This window comes from Salmo salar, chromosome ssa15 (assembly GCF_905237065.1).
Source record: "Salmo salar chromosome ssa15, Ssal_v3.1, whole genome shotgun sequence".
In the NCBI taxonomy this organism is placed as follows: domain Eukaryota; kingdom Metazoa; phylum Chordata; class Actinopteri; order Salmoniformes; family Salmonidae; genus Salmo; species Salmo salar.
In genome coordinates, this window is record NC_059456.1 from 4,142,432 (window position 1) to 4,155,217 (window position 12,786).

At 39.4% G+C, this 12,786-nt stretch overlaps 1 protein-coding gene across 1 annotated transcript; it reads left to right on the plus strand.

Annotated features, from left to right (window-relative positions):
* The first annotated feature begins 9,239 nt into the window (after window positions 1–9,239).
* On the plus strand, window positions 9,240–10,977 carry LOC123727117 (C-X-C motif chemokine 11-1-like). The gene is made up of 4 exons (XM_045695238.1): window positions 9,240–9,380; window positions 9,565–9,691; window positions 10,049–10,141; window positions 10,790–10,977. The coding sequence occupies exons 1-4, from the start codon at window positions 9,311–9,313 to the stop codon at window positions 10,800–10,802; spliced, it is 303 nt and encodes a 100-aa protein (XP_045551194.1). The 5' UTR covers window positions 9,240–9,310; the 3' UTR covers window positions 10,803–10,977.
* The last annotated feature ends 1,809 nt before the right edge of the window (window positions 10,978–12,786 follow it).

Sequence of the window (12,786 nt, forward strand, 5' to 3'; positions counted from 1 at the left end):
GCAGGATTTCAGTTCTTCACGGCGTAGTGTGTTACCAATTGTTTTCTTGGTGACTATGGTCCCAGCTGCCTTGAGATCATTGACAAGATCCTTCCGTGTAGTTCTGGGCTGATTCCTCACCGTTCTCATGATCATTGCAACTCCACGAGGTGAGATCTTGCATGGAGCCCCAGGCCGAGGGATGTTGACAGTTCTTTTGTGTTTCTTCCATTTGCGAATAATCGCACCAACTGTTGTCACCTTCTCACCAAGCTGCTTGGCGATGGTCTTGTGTAGGTCTACAATCTTGTCCCTGACATCCTTGGAGAGCTCTTTGGTCTTGGGCATGGTGGAGAGTTTGGAATCTGATTGATTGATTGCTTCTGTGAACAGGTGTCTTTTTTACAGGTAACAAGCTGCGGTTAGGAGCACTCCCTTTAAGAGTGTGCTCCTAATCTCAGCTCATTACCTGTATAAAAGACACCTAGGAGCCAGAAATCTTTCTGATTGAGAGGGGGTCAAATACTTATTTCCCTCAATAAAATGCAAATCAATTTCTAACATTTTTGACATGCGTTTTTCTGGATATTTGTGTTGTTATTCTATCTCTCACTGTTCAAATAAACCTACCATTAAAATTATAGACTGATCCTTTCTTTGTCAGTGGGCAAAACGGACAAAATCAGCAGGGGATCAAATACTTTTTTCCCTCACTGTATATAGCCTCCACATTGACTCGGTACCGGTAGCCCCAGTATATAGCCTCCACATTGACTCGGTACCGGTAGCCCCAGTACATAGCCTCCACATTGACTCGGTACCGGTATCCCCAGTACATAGCCTCCACATTGACTCGGTACCGGTATCCCCAGTATATAGCCTCCACATTGACTCGGTACCGGTATCCCCAGTATATAGCCTCCACATTGACTCGGTACTGGTATCCCCAGTATATAGCCTCCACATTGACTCGGTACCGGTAGCCCCAGTATATAGCCTCCACATTGACTCGGTACCGGTAGCCCCTGTATATAGCCTCCACATTGACTCGGTACCGGTATCCCCAGTACACAGCCTCCACATTGACTCGGAACCGGTAGCCCCAGTATATAGCCTCCACATTGACTCGGTACCTGTAGCAACAGTATATAGCCTCCACATTGTCTCGGTACCGGTAGCCCCAGTATATAGCCTCCACATTGAATCGGTACCGGTAGCCCCAGTATATAGCCTCCACATTGAATCGGTACCGGTAGCCCCAGTATATAGCCTCCACATTGAATCGGTACCGGTAGCCCCAGTATATAGCCTCCACATTGACTCGGTACTGGTTGCCCCAGTATATAACCTCGTTATTGTTATGTAGATGTATTGTGTTACTTTTTGATTGATTTGATTTTTTTAAACTTTTGTAATTTTCTTAAGTCTTTCTTAAAACTGCATTTTTGGTCAAGGGCTTGTTAGTAAGCATTCGGAGCATGTGACAAATACAATTTGATTTGATTTGAGATAGATGATGATTTGAAAAACTGTAGGGCTGAGTGGGATGAGGCAAAGGGAAAAGCAAATAAGTCTGACAACACAGCAGACTGGCAAACATAGTCAATTGAGAAATTACGTAACTAAAATAATGAAAATAAGAAACTATACTATGGAACATACATAAATAATATAAAGAATGAAAGTAAAAAACTCTTGAGTACTTTAAATTAAATTCCAGGGAAAAAAGCAAACTCGCCTCCATCCTTCATTGAGGCAGATGGCTTGTTCATAACAAAACCCTTTGATATTGCCAACCACTTTAATATCTTTGTTGTTGACAAGACTAGCAAACTTAGGTATGACATGCAAACAACAAATGCTGAGCCTTCATATTCGTGCATAATGTACCAAATAATGAAATACAAGCACTGTAGATTTGAGTTCCACAAAGTTTGAGTTCCACCTCTTCCACAAAGGGTATGGAAGAGGTGACATTTGTTTTTGCTATCTATACATAAGGACAAACCACCTGGTACCGACGACCTTGATGGTAAATTTGCTGAGGTTGGTAGCAGAATACATTTTGACTCCTGTTTGCCTCATCTTCAATTGAAGGTTAGAAGACGGTGTGCCCTCAGACATGGAGGGAGACCAAGGTCATTCAGCTACCCAAGAACAGCAGAGCATCATTTAATGGTTCAAACAGCCGACCAATCAGCCTGTTACAAATGCTTAGCAAACTTTTGGAAAAAATTGTGTTTGATCAAATACTATGGTTTTTGACAGAAAACAAACAACAGACTTTCAGCATGCTTATAGGGAAGGGCACTCAACATCCTTGGTACTGACACAAATGACTGATGATTGGCTGAAAGAAATTGATGGTAAGAAGATTGTGGGAGCTGTTTTGTTAGACTTTGTCACGCCTGCTACCGCTCTCCCTCCCTGCCCAGCACTACGCACTCCTGCCACCATCATTACGCACACCTGCATCCCTCATCACGCACATCAGCGATTCATTGCACTGACCTGGACTTTACCTCCCCTATCTCTGTCTGTTCCCCAGCTCTGTTCCCCGCATCTGCATTAATTGTCGTATGTCATTGTGTTAACCGGTTCTGACGCTGTTCCTGTCCTGTTCCATGTCGGTGCAAAATGAAATGTTCACTCTCCGTACCTGCTTCTCTACCCCAGTGTCGGTTCTTACAGACTTCAGTGCAGCTTTTGATGTCATTTATCATAATCTATTGCTGAAAAAACGTAGGCGTTATGGATTTGCATCGTCTACCTTATTATGGATTGAGAGTTACCTATCTAATAGAACCCAGAGTTACCTATCTCACAGAACACAGAGTTACCTATCTAATAGAACCCAGAGTTACCTATCTAATAGAACACAGAGTTACCTATCAAATAGAACACAGAGTTACCTATCTAATAGAACACAGAGTTACCTATCTTATAGAAAACAGAGTTACCTATCAAATAGAACACAGAGTTACCTATCTAATAGAACACAGAGTTACCTATCAAATAGAACCCAGAGTTACCTATCTATTAGAACCCAGAGTTACCTATCTATTAGAACCCCGAGTTACCTATCTATTAGATCCCAGAGTTACCTATCTAATAGAACCCAGAGTTACCTATCTAATAGAACCCAGAGTTACCTATCTAATAGAACCCAGAGTTACCTATCTAATAGAACCCAGAGTTACCTATCTAATAGAACCCAGAGTTACCTATCAAATAGAACACAGAGTTACCTATCTAATAGAACACAGAGTTACCTATCTCATAGAACCCAGAGTTACCTATCTAATAGAACCCAGAGTTACCTATCTATTAGAACCCAGAGTTACCTATCTAATAGAACCCAGAGTTACCTATCAAATAGAACACAGAGTTACCTATCTAATAGAACACACAGTTATCTATCTAATAGAACACAGAGTTACCTATCTAAAAGAACCCAGAGTTACCTATCTAATAGAACAGAGTTACCAATCTAATAGAACCCAGAGTTACCTATCAAATAGAACACAGAGTTACCTATCTAATAGAACACAGAGTTACCTATCTATTAGAACCCAGAGTTACCTATCTAATAGAACCCAGAGTTACCTATCTAATAGAACCCAGAGTTACCTATCTACTAGAACCCAAAGTTACCTATCTATTAGAACCCAGAGTTACCTATCAAATAGAACCCAGATTTACCTATCAAATAGAACACAGAGTTACCTATCTAATAGAACACACAGTTATCTATCTAATAGAACACAGAGTTACCTATCTAAAAGAACCCAGAGTTACCTATCTAATAGAACACAGAGTTACCTATCTAATAGAACAGAGTTACCTATCTAATAGAACCCTGAGTTATCTATCTAATAGAACACAGAGTTACCTATCTCATAGAACCCAGAGTTACCTATCTAATAGAACCCAGAGTTACCTATCTATTAGAACCCAGAGTTACCTATCTAGTAGAACCCAGAGTTACCTATCAAATAGAACACAGAGTTACCTATCTAATAGAACACACAGTTATCTATCTAATAGAACACAGAGTTACCTATCTAAAAGAACCCAGAGTTACCTATCTAATAGAACACAGAGTTACCTATCTATTAGAACAGAGTTACCAATCTAATAGAACCCTGAGTTATCTATCTAATAGAACCCAGAGTTACCTATCTAATAGAACACAGAGTTACCTATCTAATAGAACCCAGAGTTACCTATCTAATAGAACCCAGAGTTACCAATTTAATAGAACTCAGAGGGTTTATTGAGAGTTATCTAACTAATAGAACACAGAGTTACCTATCTAATAGAACACAGAGTTACCTATCTAATAGAACACAGAGGGGTTTTGTTAATGGAAGGCTCTCTCATGAAAATTCAGTTGAGTGTGGTGTACCGCAGGGCAACCGGCTAGGGCTATTATTGTTTTCTGTTTTTACAAATGACCTTCCAATGACCTTGAATAAAGCCTGTGTGTCTATGTACACTGATGACTCAACAGTATACACGTCGGCTACAACAGTAAAATTAATATCAGAGACACTTAACATAGAGCTCCAGTCAGTTTTAGAATGGGTAACTAGCAATAGGTTGGTGCTAAATATTTAAAAAAAACCTTAAAGCTAATTTTTTGGGACAAATGACTCACTCAATGCTAAACCTCATTACAATCTATTATTAACTTGGGTCAAACGTTTCAGGTGGCCTTCTACAAGCTTCCCACACTAAGTTGGGTGAATTTTGGCCCATTTCTCCTGACAGAGCTGGTGTAACTGAGTCAGGTTTGTAGGCCTCCTTGCTCGCACATGCTTTTTCAGTTCTGCCCACAGATTTTCAATAGGAGTGAGGTCAGTACTTTGTGATGGCCACTCCAATACCTTGACTTTGTTGTCCTTAAGCCATTTTGCCACAACTTTGGAAGTATGCTTGGGGTCATTGTCCAGTTTGAAGACCCATTTGCGACCAAGCTTTAACTTCCTGACTGATGTCTTGAGATGTTGCTTCAATATATCCACATGATTTTCCTCCCTCATAATGCCATCTATTTTATGAAGTGCACCAGTCCCTCCTGCAGCAAAGCACCCCCACAACATGATGCTGCCAACCCCGTGCTTCACGGTTGGGATGGTGTTCTTCAGCTTGCAAGCATCCCCCTTTATCCTCCAAATATAACAATGGTCATTATGGCCAAACAGTTCTATTTTTATTTTATCAGACCAGAGGACATTTCTCCAGAAAGTATGATCTTTGTCCCCATGTGCAGTTGCAAACCGTAGTCTGGCTTTTTTATGGCGGTTTAGGAGCAGTGGCTTCTTCCATTACACATGTCACAAAGATGTCTTTGCCGACATTGCTTTAATCAAATAAACCTGAGTCATTGGAAACCTGCCTATTGGTAATTGCATAGCCTACACGTCAAGATGATTAGCCTATTATTGTAACCAGGAGTAAAGGGGAATGTTACTCGCAAAAAGAAATTCAGAAATGAATTTAATAGCAAAATTGTTTTTTTAATTGACTTTCGCTGTTTATCTTGTAAACACACAGACAAACACACACACACACACACACACACACACACACACACACACACACACACACACACACACACACACACACACACACACACACACACACACACACACACAGAGATACACTCACACACAAATCAAATACACAAACACACAGACACACACACAGAGATACACTCACACACAAATACACACACACACACAGAGAGACACACACACACACACACACACAAAGAGATACACTCACACAGAAATACACACACACACACACACACACACACACACACAAAGTGATTCTCTAGAATTCAGTGTTGCCACTTCCTGTTTTAAACCACAGCTTCATATTCTTTGGTGTCATCATGTTACTTTGTCTCTGTTCTACCCATCTCTTCACTAAATCCACTTGATGTCATTTAAACCTTTAAATCTCTGATACTGTTCTTATAACAGTACCACCATCTTTCTTACCAGTATTGCTGTGGTTTGTTGGTGGTTGTTGTACCTTGTATTAAAAACAACGTTTCCTAAAGTAACTTTCATGTCTGGTTGGTTCTTTGTTCTGGAAAAAAAGTTAATCTGAACAGTATCAGATTCTTAAAAGGAAATGTGAGTTTATTCATACATTTGTGGTAGTTTGGTAGTGTACTACTCTACTACTTTGTATATTAACACACAGGGACACAACTGCATTCCTTGAAATCAAACCATTTACCTACTATCCCATTTAAACCGACCAGATGTAAGAGGTGAAAGGGAAAGTCCCAAACTGAAACTACATTCCTTCAATAAGGAGGGAACTAGGCCTGTATTCACTTTCAGTTTCACTTCCATTTGGCCCTTTTTCAAATGGACAGTAACTTCTTTCCTGGAAACGGGAACTTTTCCACAGAATCTGCTTTTCACCCAGTCAGTTATTCTACAGTAGGCTACTATCAACACAGTCCTCTAAGTTGATAAATATACCATATTGAGCCAGATCATTAATCTGACAGGGATGATCCATAATTACAGTTCTGAGATCAGATCATTCATCTGACAGGGATCCTTAATTACAGGTCTGAGATCAGATCATTAATCTGACAGGGATCCTTAATTACAGTTCTGAGATCAGATCATTCATCTGACAGGGATCCTTAATTACAGGTCTGAGACCAGATCATTAATCTGACAGGGATCCTTAATTACAGGTCTGAGATCAGATCATTCATCTGACAGGGATCCTTAATTACAGGTCTGAGATCAGATCATTAATCTGACAGGGATCCTTAATTACAGGTCTGAGATCAGATCATTCATCTGACAGGGATCCTTAATTACAGTTCTGAGATCAGATCATTCATCTGACAGGGATCCTTAATTACAGGTCTGAGATCAGATCATTCATCTGACAGGGATCCATAATTACAGGTCTGAGATCAGATCATTCATCTGACAGGGATCCATAATTACAGGTCTGAGATCAGATCATTCATCTGACAGGGGTCCATAATTACAGGTCTGAGATCAGATCATTCATCTGACAGGGATCTTTAATTACAGGTCTGAGATCAGATCATTCATCTGACAGAGAGCCTTAATTACGGGTCACAATCAGATCTGAGATCAGATACTTTTTTTTTTCAATTACTGTGTTAGATCTTTACTGTATTAGATATTTTTTATTTGACAAGTAGTTGAATATTGGTATGTATTTTGGAAATACACTTGAAAAGTCTTGGCATGTGTTTGAAAATATAAAAATCACTGATTGAAATGCAGTCCCATGCATTTAACCCAGGTCGGTTGGGTATGTTAAATAATGTACTTGGAAATAAATAATTGAAAATACTTTCAAATACTTCAAATTGAAGTTGTTGATTGGGGCCACATTATTTGAAAATAAATAGTTTTGATGTCTTCACTACTATTCTACAATGTAGAAAATAGTCCAAATAAAGAAAACACTTGAATGAGTAGGTGTGTCCACACTTTTGACTCGTACTGTGTATATTCTTTTCAGGCCCACCCAATGGGGAGCCAATCAGAATGAGTTTTTCGACACAAAAGGGTTTTATTACAAACATAAATACTCCCAGCTCCTGAAACATGGAACCAACACTTTACATGTTGCGTTTATATGTTTGTTCAGTATAGTTTCAGGTGTTTTTTTAATGCTTGCTGTATTAGGTTAGCTCCTAGCAGTACTTGGGACATGTGTGCCTCGCATACTTCGTTAAAAGACCTAAGCTTGAAAAACTAGAAAAAAACAGAAACGCTGTAGCCAGTATATAAATCCTCAAAAGTAGTCAGAATTCATCTGAGATAACTAAAGAAATCTGTAATTCATTTTGCCATTTTTGCAGAGGAAGTCTTTAGTCGTGCAATTTTACATCTAACTAAAATGTTTGGATGCAGTGTTTCTCAAGTGCAATAATATGCATGAAAATGAGTCGTCTCTCATTGAACGACAAAATACACTTCATTGAAGAATCCCTACTGTTGACCAATCACCGACAAACAGGCGTAGACTTTGGCTACCGAACTTTGGCTTGCCTCAGGAACAGCTGAAAAAACACCTTGCCGAAGACCAAAACTTCTCAAAGACTTCACAAAATGTTGTCATAATATATGTCTGAACTGTTTCGCATGGGAATAATAGGGACACCTTTATTGGTGCCAAACGTGTCTTAAGGTAGCCTGACGTCGTTATCTTTGATATCATGGAAATGTAACCAAGAAGGCCATGGTTAACTTTCAAATGGCACAAATAGTCCTCTGGTCAAAAGTAGTGTTCTGCATAGGGAATAGGGCTCTGGTCAACAGTAGTGCACTATATAGGGAATAGGGCTCTGGTCAAAAGAAGTGCACTATATAGTTTTTTTGGCTCTGGACAAAAGGAGTGCACTACATAGGGAATATGGCTCTGGTCTAAAGTAGTGCACTATATAGGGAATAGGGCTCTGGTCATAAGTAGTGCACTATATAGGGAATAGGGCTCTGGTCAACAGTAGTGCACTATATATAGGGAATATGGCTCTGGTCAAAAGTAGGGCAATATATAGGGAATAGGGCTCTGGTCAACAGTAGTGCACTATATTGGGAATAGGGCTCAGGTCAAAAGTAGTGCACTTCATAGGGAATAGGGCTCTGGTCTAAAGTAGTTAACTATATAGGGAATTGGCCTCTGGCCAAAAGTAGTGCACTATATAGGGAATAGGGCTCTAGTCAAAAGTAGAGCACTATATAGGGAATAGGGCTCTTGTCTAAAGTAGTTAACTATATAGGGAATAGGGCTCTGGTCTAAAGTAGTTAAATATATAGGGAATAGGGCTCTGGTCTAAAGTAGTGTACTATATAGGGAATAGGGCTCTTGTCTAAAGTAGTTAACTATATAGGGAATAGGGCTCTGGTCTATAGTAGTGCAATATATAGGGAATAGGGCTCTGGTCTAAAGTAGTGTACTATATAGGGAATAGGGTGCCATTTGGGATGGAAAAGGAAAGACAGGTTCTATCATCTCTCTGTCTTAAACACGCCTCAAATTTCACTGTCAGAGAGAGTGTTTCTGAGAAATGGGAAATCCTGTGTGAAAGGAGAAGCAGGGAAAAGGAGAAAGGAGCTGAAACAGAGGACAGGGAAAACCCCTCTCTTTCTCTCTCTCCCCTTCTCATTGGATGACTGTCAGAGAAAGGGTGGGGCTTAATATAAATACAGTATAAATACAAGCCAAGCTCTCCTCCATTCACAACATCCATCACTTGACTGAGCTGTCCATCCAGACTCTTAAAGAAACTGAAGAAGCAGTATCCATGACCAACATGATGACATCAACAGTCCTCATCAGCTTCCTGGCCTGTCTGCTCCTGGTCAATGTTGAAGGTAACATCTATGAAATATTTTGAATTATATTTATAATATCTTTGACATCTTTATTAGAAATCTGTAGCATAGCCAGGGAGAAGTGTAGTCAAATATTAAGTTGGATTTCTGACTGAAGAGTTTAGATCTTAGCTGCAATAACACCATAACCAAACATGTCATAACCTTTTCTTGTCATCCCCAGGCCAGGTGGGTCATTCTAAAGCTCGGTGCCTGTGTCTGAATGGAATGGTGAACCACGTTAAACCTGTTCTCATTGAGAAGCTCGAAGTGTACACCTCCAGCCACTCCTGCCGGAACATGGAGATCATGTAAGAAATCTGTCTGTCTGTCTGTCTGTCTGTCTGTCTGTCTGTCTGTCTGTCTGTCTGTCTGTCTGTCTGTCTGTCTGTCTGTCTGTCTGTCTGTCTGTCTGTCTGTCTGTCTGTCTGTCTGTCTGTCTGTCTGTCTGTCTGTCTGTCTGTCTGTCTGTCTGTCTGTCTGTCTGTCTGTCTGTTACTATATTCATATAAGTGTATATTGTGATAGCTTAGATAGATGGACATAATGGTGAATGTTACTATTTATTTGTACACCTGCTATTAAGATAATATTATTTCTCTCTATCCTCAGTTGAAAGTTGTGATGGATAACTTCTAACAGTAGTCTGTCTCTCCTTGTATATTCAGTGTCACTCTGAAGAACGGAAAAGGGATGAAGTGTCTGAATCCAGAGGCTCCATTTGCCAAGAAAACCATTGAGAAAATAATGAAAAACCAAAGGTGAGGACTTCATATGCAGACTTCATTACAACTTCAATACACAGTAACTGATCCATACGCATTATTCTCAACAGAGCAATACTCACATCAATATATCAGTATTATATTACTACATCAGTATTATATCAGTACATCAGTATTATATCAGTACATCAGTATTATATCAGTACGATATCAGTACATCAGTATTATATCAGTACATCAGTATTATATCAGTACATCAGTATTATATCAGTACTATATCAGTACATCAGTATTATATCAGTACATCAGTATATATATCAGTACATCAGTATTATATCAGTATAATGGTATTTTATCAGTGCATCAGTATTATATCAGTACATCAGTATATCAGTAAATCAGTATATCAGTATTATATCAGTACATCAGTATTATATCAATACATCAGTATTACATCAGTACATCAGTACATCAGTATATTGGTATTATATCAGTACATCAGTATTATATCAGTACCATATCAGTACATCAGTTTTAAATCAGTATTTCAGTATTATATCAGTACATCAGCATTATATCAGTAATATGTATATTACTATATGTACATTATACATTTATTAATGTTATATGTGTTATTGATATATGTACTAATGATATATGGATAATGATTGTTTTTCCTTTCAGGAGTGTGCAGTAAAATTAACGACACCAGTTCAGGTGAGAACTTGATGGAGAGAGAGCTATTCCTGAGGAATGCAAAGAAGACTGCCTGAAAACTGCCTGAAGACAGCCTGAAGACTGCCTAAATATATGTTTACACTGTTGAATGGTACTTAGAAAGTTGTTTTTTATATTTACAAAGTCAGTATCTGTTACACAACATGACTTACTAGTTGAGAGACATTTCTAATATTTCCAATGGAAAAAATAAAAAGCATGTAAATATTTAAATATACTTTTTATTATGTAATGTCAAGAATATATGTATGTATTTTTCAGTTTTTCTATCAAATTAATAAAGAAGCATTTGACTCTACTTGTTGCTCTATTTTTCCTCTTTTCCTCGAAATTGAACTAAGGTACTGTCACGGTTGTCGTAAGGAGAAGCGGACCAAAGTGCAGCGTGTGTGTCATTCCACATTTTATTTACACTGTGAAACTATGCAATACCTAAATAAACTGAATGAAAAAAACAACAAACCGTGACGCAGAGGTGAAACATATACTGACTCATAGATAATCTCCCACAAACTCAGGTGGAAAAAAACCCTACTTTCTTATGATCTCCAATTAGAGACAACGAGGACCAGCTGCCTCTAATTGGAGATCATCCCAAACAAAACCAACATAGAAATAAAAAACTAGAACATGAACATAGAAAAGAATAGAAAAAACACCCCCTGTCACGCCCTGACCTACTCTACCATAGAAAATAACATCTTACTATGGTCAGGACGTGACAGGTAGATCCTGTTTCCATTGATCACCCTTGAGATATTTCGACAACTTGACTGTCCACCTGTGGTAAATTCAATTGATTGGACATGATTTGGAAAGACACACACCTGTCTATATAAGCTCCCACAGTTGACAGCGCATGTCAGAGCAACAACTAAGCTGTAGAGCTCCAAGACACGATCGTGTCATGCGCCCATCAAGAAACTGCCTGTAAGAACTGCCAAATGCCCTCCAGTCACCCAAATCATAGACTGTTCTCTCTGCTACCGCACGGCAAGCGGTTCCCGGAGCGCCAAGTCTAGGACCAAAAGGCTCCTTAACAGCTTCTACCCCCGAGCCATAAACCAGCTGAAAAACTATTCAAATGGCCACCCTGACAATCAACATTGTTTTTACACTGCTGCTACTTACTGTTTATTATCTATGCATAGTTACATTACAAATTACCTCGACTAACCTGTACCTCGCACATTGACTCGGTACCGGTAGCCCCAGTATATATCGTAGCCTATAGCTTCCACATTGACTTGGTACCGGTAGCCCCAGTATATGTGTAGCCTCCACATTGACTCGGTACCGGTAGCCCCAGTATGTAGCCTCCACATTGAATCGGTACCGGTACCCCCTGTAAAGTGGGGGGAAAAAGTATTTGATCCCCTGCTGATTTTGTACGTTTGCCCACTTACAAAGAAATGATCAGTCTATAATTTTAATAGTAGGTTTATTTGAACAGTGAGAGACAGAATAACAACAAAAAAATCCTGAAAAAACGATGTCAAAAATGTTAAAAAATGATTTGTACTTTAATGAGGGAAATAAGTATTTGACCCCTCTGCAAAACAAGACTTTGTACTTGGTGGCAAAACCCTTGTTGGCAAACACAGAGGTCAGACGTTTCTTGTAGTTGGCAACCAGGTTTGCACACATCTCAGGAGGGTTTTGTCCAGTTCCTCTTTGCAGATCTTCTCCAAGTCATTAAGGTTTCGAGGCTGACGTTTGGCAACTCGAACCTTCAGCTCCCACCACAGATTTTCTATGGGATTAAGGTCTGGAGACTGGTTAGGCCACTCCAGGACCTTAATGTGCTTCTTCTTGAGCTACTCCTTTGTTGCCTTGGCCGTGTGTTTTGGGTCATTGTGATGCGGGAATAAACATTGACGACCAATTTTCAATGCACTGGCTAAGGGAAGGAGGCTCTCACCCAAGATTTGACGGTACATGGC

Bases quoted from the DNA above. Each gene is read 5' to 3' on its own strand.
- LOC123727117 (XM_045695238.1), top strand. From the start codon at position 9,311: ATGACCAACATGATGACATCAACAGTCCTCATCAGCTTCCTGGCCTGT. The intron at 9,381-9,564 runs GTAACATCTATG...TGTCATCCCCAG, and splicing joins GCTCCTGGTCAATGTTGAAG to GCCAGGTGGGTCATTCTAAA. The intron at 9,692-10,048 runs GTAAGAAATCTG...TTGTATATTCAG, and splicing joins TGCCGGAACATGGAGATCAT to TGTCACTCTGAAGAACGGAA.